This window comes from Protopterus annectens, chromosome 1.part0, assembly GCF_019279795.1.
Source record: "Protopterus annectens isolate FY-2018-M chromosome 1.part0, PAN1.0, whole genome shotgun sequence".
Classification (NCBI taxonomy): domain Eukaryota; kingdom Metazoa; phylum Chordata; order Ceratodontiformes; family Protopteridae; genus Protopterus; species Protopterus annectens.
Genome location: NC_056725.1, coordinates 152,503,468 through 152,516,571, shown reverse-complemented (window position 1 = coordinate 152,516,571; position 13,104 = coordinate 152,503,468). Strand labels below are relative to the sequence as shown.

At 37.0% G+C, this 13,104-nt stretch overlaps 1 protein-coding gene across 1 annotated transcript in view; it reads left to right on the top strand.

The window, feature by feature from the left end:
- PPP1R14C (protein phosphatase 1 regulatory inhibitor subunit 14C) overlaps positions 1 to 12,891 on the top strand; it is a 987,390-nt gene extending 974,499 nt beyond the window's left edge. Inside the window, exon 4 of the mRNA XM_044053919.1 lies at positions 11,047 to 12,891. Coding sequence (XP_043909854.1) covers positions 11,047 to 11,121 — 75 coding nt within the window. The 3' untranslated portion in view covers positions 11,122 to 12,891. The remainder of the gene's footprint in view (positions 1 to 11,046) is intronic.
- Positions 12,892 to 13,104: the final 213 nt, after the last annotated feature.

Here is a 13,104-nt window from a genome sequence, read left to right as displayed (position 1 = left end):
AGAAATTGATGATTTCAGAATTGATGATTTAGTTTACTGTCCTGTGAATAATAACAAAATAAATGTTAATGTACTATATATATAGTAGAGGACCGAGCATCCATCCATCCACAACACCTTTTTCCCATTTTTGCACATGGGGTCATGTGTCACTTCAACAGTGACAATCGTCTCCAGAGCCAAGGTTTTCACCACCAGGTGGCATTATTATGAAAAGGCTGTTGTTGAGGAAGATATCACTGCCACTGTTTCAGCTGTTGCTGCTCTTTAGGTGATGATACCCTGCTGAGTTTCCATTTAATTGACTTGTAACTGTTGCATCATGTTCAATGCCTGCAGAACCAAAACTGCTTATGCTTTTACATGTATCTTGTTCTGACCAAATATCAATATGAAGTGATGTTTCTATTTGTTTTCCTTTCTCTTGCGATTTTTGAGTTGCCATAGAAATGCTGAGCATAATCCTGCAAATAACTTTCTAACTTTCCTTCTTTTATTAAGCATCGCTTCCGTGGACTTAATTTTACTGTCCAAATTTTTAAGAATATTGTGAACCTCTACATCTTAAATGGATTCTTTGAGTTTGGAAAAAGCAGTTTTCATTTCTGTTATCCGTTTTATTTGAACATCTCTCTCAATAAGAATTTCTGCAGTCGCAGCCCGCCTCATTTGAAAAGCTGCATCTTTAGGATCTTTACTATTAAAGAGAATCTTAGGGCTCTTGAAAGCTCCGAGTCTTCTTGGTGTGATATCTAAATACAAATAATTTTGTAAAAAAACAAATTGTTAAAATAAATATTGGTTTCTAAGATCACAAACTTTTCTAACGCGTTTACTCAATCCTGAATATCCACGTACAAAACATTAGGACCATATAGATTGAGTGAAGCAAACACATTCAGATTTCTCTGCTGACATGATGATACCAAATTGTCCAAATAGACTTTATCATTAACCAAAATGTCCATTCCTCCTCCTCTTCATTGATTTAGTCCTTCTGTATCTAAAATATTATCCATCAACTTCTATGTTGGCTTTAATAAGTTTTTAAATGCATGAGAAGTATACAGAAAGGTAGTAGGTGAGACAATGGTGTTTGACATTTCTGTAATAAATACAACTAGTATACTGAAAAGGCATGATGACTAAATCAAGATCCTAATAAAAGCGATAAAAGTCTATTTAAAATACATCTTAGTGTCTCGGCTAATGTCTTGCAAGAGAATAAGAAGATCAAAAGAAACATTTAAGCCCTCTAGCAATGCACTCAAACATCCAATACAAAAAAAATAAATAAATAAAGGCACCTCAGTCAGTTTAGAATAGTCTCCATGCCAACTACCTCTTTAGTTGGAAGTGTATCAAATTTCAATATGAATGTCACTTTCTATAGCAAACATTTTTATATCTTGCCCCCCCTCTATCATCCACAATGATTTGTTCTAAAATGGCACCTTGTAAAGCTTACTATTACATTTTTTTATCTTGTCTCTCTTGTTCTAAAAGGCTAGTTTGTAAAATGTTACTGTTACTACTGTGTCTTTGTAAAAAAAATGCATTGCTACATGGTTCTTTTTGTTGTTTTTCTTTAAATCGGTGTTTCTGTAGCCTCTTTTTTGTAATCATTTCCTTTATTCCCTTAAACATCACATCCAAAATTTTACTCACTACTCCCTTCCATCTACCCCCAATCTTCATAATACTAGGGTAATTTTCAAGCTGTGGAAAGCATCAGTTGAGGTTGGTATTAAGCTATATATCCTTCATTTGTTACACTATAATCTATCCTGGCTGTGATTAGTTATTTTGTAGCATAATTAGCCCATTATCATAGTTGCCTGTTTTGCAAGTTAGAAATGGTGACTCTGACATCTATACTATACAAATGTAGATATGTTTGCTGTATGTGCAAAAAACATTTAGTCACCTAAGACTTCACATTGGTGCATATTAATTTTTAACAGTACCAAGAGCATGAATAATTCTGGTTCTCACATCCAATCTCTGATTTTCCACTTACAGTAAAATATTATGGCACATGCCAGTGGACCACCAAACAATTGCATTGCATTTAATCAGTAGGCTAACTGTTCAGTCAACCTACTAAAGGCAGCAATTAAAAATCTTTTCCAAATTATGCAACAGTGTGAGAAGTGGTCTGTGTGTAAAAGGTGGGAACTGCTAAAAAAAAAAACTGCATTTTTGTCTATATATGTATATGTTTGCACTTAAAGTACACACTCTGTGTATATTCTGTTGTTATTCTGTGGTGTATGCTTGGTGTGCACATTCCAGTATATCTTAAAGAAAGGAAATTTAATCTTCTATGCTAACCACCAAATCTTGGGAATTCTGGAATAGCAGCCATTTTCTGTTCACTTGATGTTTGGTATTTCATTTTGCTGTGCCTGTTATAATCTGAATTAATAAACTGTGATAGCTAAAGCCTTAAACAGCTAAACCATAACAGCTTGGTTTAGTAAATACACCATGTCTACTTAACTTGGTTAACTTCTTTGAAAGGGTCATAGAGGCAGTAGGTAGGTAATCATTCAGTCAATACAGCTTATTTGAATCTGACAAAGGCATTGACACCTTCCCGCATGCTGGTATTGAAAATAAACTAAAAAAATAAATATATGGGTGCACTTAAGTAGTAAGGTGTATAGCAAACTGTCTGTAAAAGAGAAAACGTGGTGGGTAGAACCCCTTCTAATAGCAAGAAGGTAACTACCACTGTACCTCAAGGCTCAGTGCTGGGATTCCTCCTTTTTAGGATGTATTTCTGTAATCTCCAAACCATAAATCCAGACTTATGATTAGCTTAATTTTCTGATGAATGTAAGCTGGGTACCATTGTTCAATCAAGCCTTGATATGTCATCACTACAACAAAAACTAATCCTTGCAAAAATAGTGTAAGAAAATGGGTTGAGATTAAATTTAAGAAAAGTGCAGTATAGCCATTTCCCAGCTACAAACTGATATAGTTTTCAGGGTCTTGCCACCATAGTTGACAACATCCTTTCCTTCAACCACCATAATATAGCATTAGTAACTAGAAAATCCTTTTATCTGGCCCAGCTGACCTAAGGGCATAGCATCCCAGACCCACAGAAGTTATCTTTCCTCTGTACTCTGTGCTAATTAAATCAGTAATGGAGTACAATGCATCCTTGTTCATGCTCCTTTCCAGGCATATCATGCAGTTAGAAAGGCCACTGACTTTCAGAATTATAAAAAATCATTAGTCTATAGGTACTTGGCTATTAATTACAGACCTGAAGACCTTTCCCTTTACACTTGTCTCTTACAGACTCTTGCATAGTGATTTTTGTTGTTCACAGTAAAGGACCCACCCCTCAATCTCTTTCACCTCAGCAAAGCAAACTCTTACTTAAAAATTCAGACTAAGACTTCAACTTCAAATTCGTTCTAAACTAAAGCCTTGCTCCAATGCCCCTGACAGCATTCCTTCCTCCTTCCTAAAAATAGCCTCAGACGTTATTGCTCTGCCTATCAGCATCCTGATCAATAGATCACTACTTGAATCCTATGTACCCAAACTATGGTGTACTGCATTTATTCTTCCACTCCATAAGGGTGGCAAAAACTGTAACGTCTCCAATTTCCACCCTACAGCCATCCTCTCCCCAATCTCCAAACTTCTTGAAAAATGCATCTACCTGCAGCTCTTGCCATTCCTTACCAAACACCAGCTACTCTCTCCTACCCAACACGGCTTCCGCCCAGGACACAGTACCAATTCCGCCCTTCTCTCCTCCTTACATTCTGTCAATTTAGCCCGTGACTCTGGTAATATGGTGTCCTCTATTCTGCTGGACTTATCTAAAGCTTTTGATACCATCTCCCATACCCACCTACTAAACCATCTCTCTAATCTCAGCCTCTCCCAAAAAACTCTTTCATGGTTCTCCAGCTATCTTTCTGACAGGTCCCAAGCTGTGAAATGGGACCAGGCCACCTCTAGTTTCCTTCCTAACCACACTGGAGTACCCCAAGGTTCCATACTTGGCCCATTGCTATTTAATATCTTTATTAATGACTTCTACAAAGCCATACCTAATACCAGAATTGTGCAATACGCTGTTGATTTCACTTTGATCTGCTGCGCCACTAACCTAACAGAGCTCCAATTTCTGACACAAACTGCCTTCTCAACCACTGAAAACTGGATGCTCCAAAATCACCTCTCACTAAATGCCAACAAAACTAAGATCCTTCTATTCTCTCCCTCAAAATCCTCCCCTCTTGATAAAAACTTACTTCAAATTACCAGCCATAACAACTCCACTATCGGGATCGTACCCTCCGCCAAACTTCTTGGTGTCACCATTGATGATCACCTAAAATTTAACACTCATATCCAGCTAAACATCAAGAAAACACACATAAAACTTGGCCTACTTTACAGAAACAACCACTTCCTCTCTCCTACCACCAGACTAACTCTCACCACAACCTATCTCCTTCCCTCTCTACTGTATGGCGCCCCTCTGCTCACTAATTTATCTTCCACACTTACTTCCAAACTGGAAGTATGTTACAATAAAGTCTCCAGATTTGTCACCAATGCCAAATCCTCCTTTCATCACTGCGCCTCCCTTCACTCATTAAACTGACTTGAACTCCACAATCAACTTGACTTTCTCCAAATCACCACAGCCCACAAATTATTGTTCCAACCCACTAACTGCTCTGCACTATCCTATATACTACAACCATATACCCCGCCCCCCTCAGATCCCTTAAATCTACCCACCAAAACCTGATTACCGTTCAAAAACCCAAGCGCCCAGCTGGTCAGCTTCTGTTATCCTTTTCCCTAGCTAAAAAATGGAATGCTCTGCCCTCCACACTGAGGACCTGTGACAACCTTAACTTTAAAACTCAACTTCATTCCTACCTCTATCTAAACTGGAAATGCAACTGTACCCTTCAGCCCATACCTCTCAAGCTCTCCTCCCCCTTTACTCCTGGATAACCTTCTTACCTTCCTAACCTCGCTATCAAATGTAGATTGTATATGTAACTAAACAGTAAAAATCTAGCTATTATGCTATATGCCTGTCCTTGTCTCCTGAACAAAACTGTAATTGTTTTTTTTTTTTTTTTTCATTTTTTGAATGCAACCTGTTGTTTGTAATGCAAACTGTCTTTGAAACTATTTGTGTAAGTAAACTTTGTGTTGTGGAGCTTTTCTCCCCGGGCCTCCACTGAAAATGGGCCCCCCCAAGCCCAGTGGACCTCCCCGGTCATCAAACTGGAATAAATAAATAAATAAATAAATAAATAAATAACATGTAGATAAAACAAGTCAGAGGAATAACTGTACTGCTGAACACCTACCATGTCTATGGAACAAATTAACCCTGCATGTAAAGCAAAGCAACATTCTCATTTCATTCAAGACCAACCTTGGTGATTGGTTTGGCCTTCATAAATGAATTGGCCTCACCAGATTGACTGTCCTGGAAACAGCAGAAACATCATGAAGATATTCTACAAAAGGGCCTTACAGAAACAGATGCTTGGTGCCAGAGCCATGGGCTCAAGCTCAATGCCAAGAAGTGTATAGTTATCCCCTTTGGGAAAAACTATGTACCCATGAATTACCACATAAGTGGCAGTACACTATTCATTGAAAGTGTGATAAGAGACTTGGGAACACAGTTAAACAGTGGTCTCACCTTCGATAACCACATTGCAGCAACAGTCAGGAAATCCTTCTATGTGGCACACCTCGTCACTAAGGGCTTTTCATCCAGAAAAAATGGAGGTCATTGTCCCACTGCACTCATCCCTCATTAGACCCATCATAGAGTACAACGCCCCATTTGGTATGTACCTCACAAGACATCTGCAACAACTGGAAAGGCCGCAGAAACACCTCTCTAAAAGAATCACAGGCCTAAAGTAGATGCCCTATGCTGACTGACTAAAAAAACTCCAGCTGTACTCTGTCACATATCGTCTCTTCAGAGGCAATCTCTGCTTAACATACAAGGCCATGTTAAACCCAGAGCTGTTGGACATGCTACACTTAAAGAAATCCCAATCCATCAGAGCCACACACTCCATGGACCTAAACCTTGACATCACAATGAACAAAACATGCTGGAGGGATAGGTTCCTGACCCAGAGACTCCCCATACTCTGGCATAGACTGCCCATACATGTCAAGCAGAGCGCCTCCTTGGTCCTTTTCAAAAGGAACCTTGACGACTGGATGGGAGATAGGAAATTTACCCCGGGGATCACATCAGTCATCCTGCTAGACAGAGGTCCAGGGAAGTAAATATTATGGGAAGAAATAGCCAGGGAATTGTTATGGCTAGGCTTATATAGGCCCTAGGGCTGATAGCCTAGTACCAACTTATGAACCTATTGGTAAGGGGAAATGGTCTGTCAAGTTATTTGTCTATGAATCCTATTACTCTTGTGTTTAGGTAGTGAGTCACAATGTATTAGTACTTTAGATAGATATTAGTATCAGAATTACTTGTCTAATTTCTCAGTCTTTTGAATGTCTTGGGTCTGTTTAATAGTTGGTGTTTTATATTTTTCTGTGCACTTGCATATCTGGCTGTCTATTTCATTTTCAAACTGTATTGCTTAAGTTCCTTTAGTAAATAATTTTATTTATTCACCTCCAAAAGCTTATGGGCTTGCTGCTTAACTTATATAAGAATAAGTACATTGTGGCTATAACTTTTAACTGTTGTCTTTCACTGTTTCAGAGAAAATAAGATTATGTATTACAGCTGTCTTATTTTCAAGGGAAGAAAATAACCAGTTTCAGTTATGTACCACATTAGCCTGGTTTGTTTTACTAAACTATGTAGAAAAGAGGGAAGGGGTTGTTGCATTGGAAGGTACTAATAGCCTCTCCTGTAAATGTGTGTGTGTGTGTGTGTGTGTGTGTGTGTGTGTGTGTGTGTGTGTGTGTGTGTGTGTGTGTGTGTGTGTGTGTATAGTGGTAGCAGTAGTAGCAGTTTAGTCAAGTTATTGTGTATAAGCTGTCAGTGTGAAGCACTGGGCTCAGACTGAGGTAGGCAAGTTCTTAAGTAGCCAGTGTTCGTATTCCTGCACTGGAGACATTTGTTGTGAACCTTATTTAGGTGTGTCTTGTGTCAGCCATATCCCAGGACAGCATCATTCATTTGTTAGATGCTTTTGAGCGCAGATTCTTCATTTATATTTATATTGATGTATTTTTGTCATACTTTCCATACTCAGTGGAAACAGTGGTATGGATTTAAAGTCCATATCAAATAGTCATTATATATTAATTAGCTGCAGTGGTGCAGATCATGAGACAGTATCCCTGTCACTGTCTTAAGCATACTAAATAATTACATTATGCTACTCACAGTTGCTTAACATAAAGGACTATGGTTCATAAAATGCATTTTTTTCCAGATCTGCAAGCAGAGCAATAAACAGTTGTCTTTTTTTTGGGTTATCATATAAGAAAGGGTCCAAATGCCTCTTTTAATTTTAACCTAAATCCGTGATGTGGCCTTGACAGATGCTCTGCTTAATCAGTAACGATTAAGCTTGGATGCATTTTGCAGTAATGTTGAAGAGTGTATTATTACGGGCACTGGTTTGCAACCATCTTTGAATCAACAGCAATATCCTTTGCAAATGGATAGCCTAATAACCCATTCTGTGTAGCTGGAGCCAACAAGATAAGCAAAGATGTCACTATTTCATCTCCAGCTGTTTTAAGGAATCTGAGGTGCAAGATGTCTGACCCATGTCTTCTATTTTCATATCAATAAGTGTTTGTTTCATTAGTTTATTAATTTATTGAACTTGTAGCATGTCAAAACATGGGTACTCAGTCTCTGTTTGCAAGGGCTAAACTCCTCCATTTCAACTATTACAGTGGAGGCATCCTTATCAGACTTGTTTTTAAGTCGCTCAGTAAACTTTGGTTGATGTGAAATGGGGACCTCTACACATTGTGATATCTTTATCTCTCTTGCCTCCAAAAAGTGCTTTGGGATTTCTGGTGACTTTCAAAGTCCTTTGCAAGTGAACTTTGTCTTTGAGGTAAATGAAGACTGGATGACCCTCAGAATTTCCCTCCCAACTAAGATTGTCATTTTTATCTTGAATTGTAATGTGCGATGTTGAAGATTTTTCCTTCTGATTTGTCTCATGTTAGGTTCAGGTGATATTTGTCCTGTAGGTCAAGAAGTTAGAAGTGTAAAGATGATCAGCAGAAGCAGAAATATTCTGAAACAGAAATATGGGGTTTAATATCAGAGGTCATCCTGTGAAATGCTTTTACTCAAAAAAAAAAAAAAAAAAAAAAAAAAACTGTCCTGAAGATCATCTCTAGAGAACTTAACCCTTCTCCCTAAAGAAAAAAAGAAACACTGTAAAAGACAGTATTGATTTCTTAACACATTGTTAAATATCCTTATTTAAGGAGGTTTCTTGACACTGATTACTGAATAACTAAATCCTACTGACATTTTTCTTCAGAGGTCACAACTCCTGCATGTGGGGAGTTGCTCCTTGTAAGACTATTGCATTTCAGAGGAACAGATCCCACTCCGAAATGATTTGTGAGAAAAAGTTGGTATTATTTGTCAAAACAGTCCCAGTCCTTTCATATTTCTCCAGGTTTTGCAGTCGGGCATTGGGCATTATATCTCCAAGGGGTATCGTGCTATCAGGTGCTCCAAGATGAATGCTTTCAGGGGTATTAACAACTTGTCCATCAGTATAGCACTTGCTCAAGCTTGAAGACAGCATTACAGCTTGAGTGACTGTGTGACTTTGCTATATACCAAGGCCATCTTAAATTCACCTTGCAGTGTTTCGGTCCATTTGAGACTTGCAGTCCCTCAAATGGTGATATTTACTTACTCTCTGAGTCTGTAAAGTATGGTAAAGAGTGAGTTACGTCTGAATGGGAAAACGTTCTGGTTATGTATAAGGACCACAAACATTTGACAAAGTAAATATGAAATTAATTCGGGCATTTCATTTTTTGATGAGCAGTGTTTTTCATTACAATTTTGTTATCTGTCATTAGTTTTCTTGGTGTGTTTTATGGTATTCTCCATATGCTTGTTTTAATTCTTTTTCTTATAGCCTAGCAAAATAGCTGATAGCAATTTTTTTTCTTTCAGATTTATTTAAAGATATGTAACTTACCTAATAAGCACATTAAGATCTAGCAAACTATTTATTACTGTGTAGTCCATTTATTTATTACTATTTGCTAACCAGGTAATGGGGTTGGTCAGTTGACCATTTTCCCCCACAAGTCGGGCTGAAGCAGCAAAACATAATTACACATATAGCACATGGTAAGAAGAAGACACAGCAAAAACATTTATAATATGTACAATGTACTAGACAGTAAAACAGATGAATTCCAACACATTCATGGTATAAACAACCACTTCTTGTAACTGAATACATAATAGTGACGCAATAACTGTGGTATAGTATTGTATGTTCCACCTAACCATTGTCTTGGAAACTAGTTATGTCTGTTTCTTTGTGAAAGTATTGTTTCAGTTTGGTCTTGAAGCTTTTCAAAGTTTGCAGTTTCTTAAATTCACTTGAATGATGATTCCAAGAACCTGGTCCCAGCCTCCTTAGAGCCCCATCTCCTATTGCCATTTTGTAATGTGATCTTTCTAATGCAATAGTTTCTTCTTTACTCATTCAGAGTTGATAAGCATGATCTCTAGGAGCTAGCTTCACTTCTAATTAGTGTCAATAACCTAAGTTAATTATTGTTGAATATCAGTGCTTAGTATTAAGGTAGCCTTGCTGGGGACTGGCAGACAGTTGAAGCTGCATAGTAAGGTCACAATAGTGTGTGTGTGTGTGTATTTGCCCACAGGTCACAACTATATATTTTGTTTTATTTTCTGCCATTTTGGAACCTTTGTGGATAGATGGAAGAGTATAGTGTTATGTATGTGATGGTATGTTTTAGTTTGAGTAGTTGTACATTTTTTGCTAGAACTTTACAGCCAGCTGGAGACAGGGAATGAGACATTTTGTAGCATAATTTAATTTGAAGTAGAACTTTTAACTAATGCAACATCACATATAAATACAGTTTTCATCATGATGAATCTAACTGCTCTATTTGACACAGTAAAAATGACTAAAATACAATTAATAAATTTAGGTCTCCATCTGAAAAGGTATGAAATGCAGTTAAAAAGTTTGCTACAGTTTTAATAAGGGAGACCTCTTAGAAAGAGACAATAGCATGGCATCCAGGAAATTATCATGCTTGACAAATTTTTGGGCCAATTTGCCATTAGTTGAAATACAAGTTCACAGCTTTGCCATTTGTCAACAATTTTTGGACACCATTTCAAACTAATAATGTTGTAAACTCACCTGTAGAAAGAAAATGGTTTGTTTGCAGAATTCCTTCTTAAAAGGCCATTTTGCTCTAGATATATGAAGTCTTTGTTGGTAGAAGTTTGTAACAGAATGATTCATAATGGCTATGCTGAACATTTTAGCTCACAATATTAAAACATTGGCAGCATATTTTGTTGCTATCATTTAAAAAAACTATAATTGCTTGTTTTATATATTTCCGATAACTTGTGCTTATATATAGACTTGTTTGTATAGTACCAGTTGACATAATGTATGGCGTGACATATTACTTGCATGTGTATATGTGCTGTACTTTTACAGTAAGTGTATCCACCAATGTAAGCTGCATTTCCTAGCTTAAAAAATCCCAGGTGTATCTTGGGTATTTTTCCCATCATACTTTCTGCTTGAGAATAGTTTGAGCATAAAAGCTGACTTGACAGTATAATACTGTAATTTGTACTGCTTATTGAGCTGCCTGAAGCAAAATCTCTCCTGATCATGGTGTTGTTAAGATTCACATTTTGATTTCCGCTCATAGGTGGCACAGTTCTAAAATACATCTTCCATTATACTGCTTTAACACTCTGCCTCTCCAAGCCTGACTTGTTTTCCTCACTGATGTTTTTTTTTCTCTCTTGTTTTTCAGGAGTTTGTAAAAGAACTTTTAAATCGAATAAAGGGGATGAGAAAACTTAGCCCCCCTCAAAAGAAGAGTCTATAGATACAAGAAGTAGATTACTGGCCATGAGGGAACAACCTACAGACTGAATTCCGAATGCATCCAGTTAAGGGTCCTCTCGTGTTTTATTAATGTCTTTCTGGGGAACTTGGTTGTAAGGAGATTTCCAAAGGAGATGTTCTACTGTTCTATTCACATTAAAATAATAAAAATAAAAATGTTCAATTCCATGTTTCTTGAATTGCACCAAAATCTAAGACACTGATAAAACTGTCCTCATTCTATGTGAACTGATGAAATCCTGGACAAAGGATGCAAAGGGAATCACGATTTTGCTTGAAGTGTGATTGTAGATTTTCTTGCTTTATGCATCATTGGAGGTTTGTGTTACAACATGGAGAAACCATATGGAAAAAGTAATGACTTTAGTAACTGCACAGTGGCTCCTGTACTGAGGTTATGTTTTCATCTTTTAATTTTAGAATATAGACATGTTTTGCATGTGTTTACTTGGTGTGATTGTAAGCAGTGTTTGCTAATTATGTGAAATCTGAAATGATAAAAAGCAACTGTATTATGCCATGTTTTAAGAAGAGATGCATTTTGTAGTAATTAGGAGATGTCTGATTAGATGTGTTTAGTTTTGTAAGGGAATATGTTTGAGAAACAGCTGGGCATCGAGCTAAAGACCTGTTTTGTTGTATATCTGGAAAAAGCTAAGCAAAATGTTGCTTAGAGAAGGCAGTTTATTTTCACAACAAGAGACTTTAATGTGCTTAAAGTATTCCAAAAGCAGTCTTTTTCAAAAAGAAAAAAAGTTACAAAATATGGCAGTTTTTTTTTTGTCAGTCCTTTAATGTAGATAAATATATATGGCTTATATGATCATCTTCAAGAAATTGTTCAGATGGTCTGTGCTGTCATGGGAAATGCTTTAGTCTTGTAATTTGTTACTAGGTAGTGCAATATACATATGTGCACACACATCTACCTTCCTTAGCAGCAGGGTATTGTATCTATGAAGTTTATTCACGAAAAGATGAAAATGTATGCAAGTTACTGAAGCTTGAAAGAGGTATATGGAGGTACAGAGTATTGAGACCAAGGCACTGAAGATTATGTATGCATTTAGCAGTGCGTTGTACATATCTGGTGTGACTGAATTTTTACGTGAGCAACATAGCCTTGGCATAGAGGTCTACGGACTGTAATGTTTGCTGCCTCTTGCTTTGTTTGCTTTCCTCTTGTCCATTTTTCCATGTATGTTATGTTTTTTGTCCGAAGCACGGATCTTTTAGACAAAGTTGTGCCAAGACTTCCTCTGAGTGAGCTGGTGTGAGCTAAATTTTGTTGCAGAGGACTCAAATGATAAATGTGAAAGCCTGAAGAAATTTGTTTAAATTTGCTGAAAACTGTACATTAGGACAGTTCTACATCAGTTCACTTTTTCAACCCTACTCTAGATTTAGGAGTCACAGGGATGTTTGTGTAAGTATATAGATGCCATATCGGTCCACTGTGATAAATGTTCATGCTCACTGTTTCGTCAGACATCAGTTAACACAGAATAGAAAAGTTTCAGTTTATGTAGTTGTACTGCCATTTATATTGGAAGTGATATCCACCAAGAGGTCCTCACGGTTCTGCTTTTGTATTTTAAATGTGCTGGATGACACTAGGTTTTTAATAAAGGAAATGTATTTGTGTGAGTTTTCCATATACTGGAATTTTTATGTATTTAAGTTTTTTTAACGTCTCTGTAGTACATTTGTAAAATGTACCTAAAATAAATTACAAGAACTATTAAAACTATCTTCACTGAACTGTGTAATTTGTTTTACAGTACAAGCCAGCTGCAGTTGGATTATGTGAACAGGCAGAAGTAATTCTTTACACTTGCTACAGATATGTATTTTACCAAAACTGTGTAACATGTTTGCAGGCCTTCAGAAAGATACATCATATACTTACCTTTAAGCTTATCTGGCTGCACCCATTAGATCCTATACAAAAAGTAATCTCATA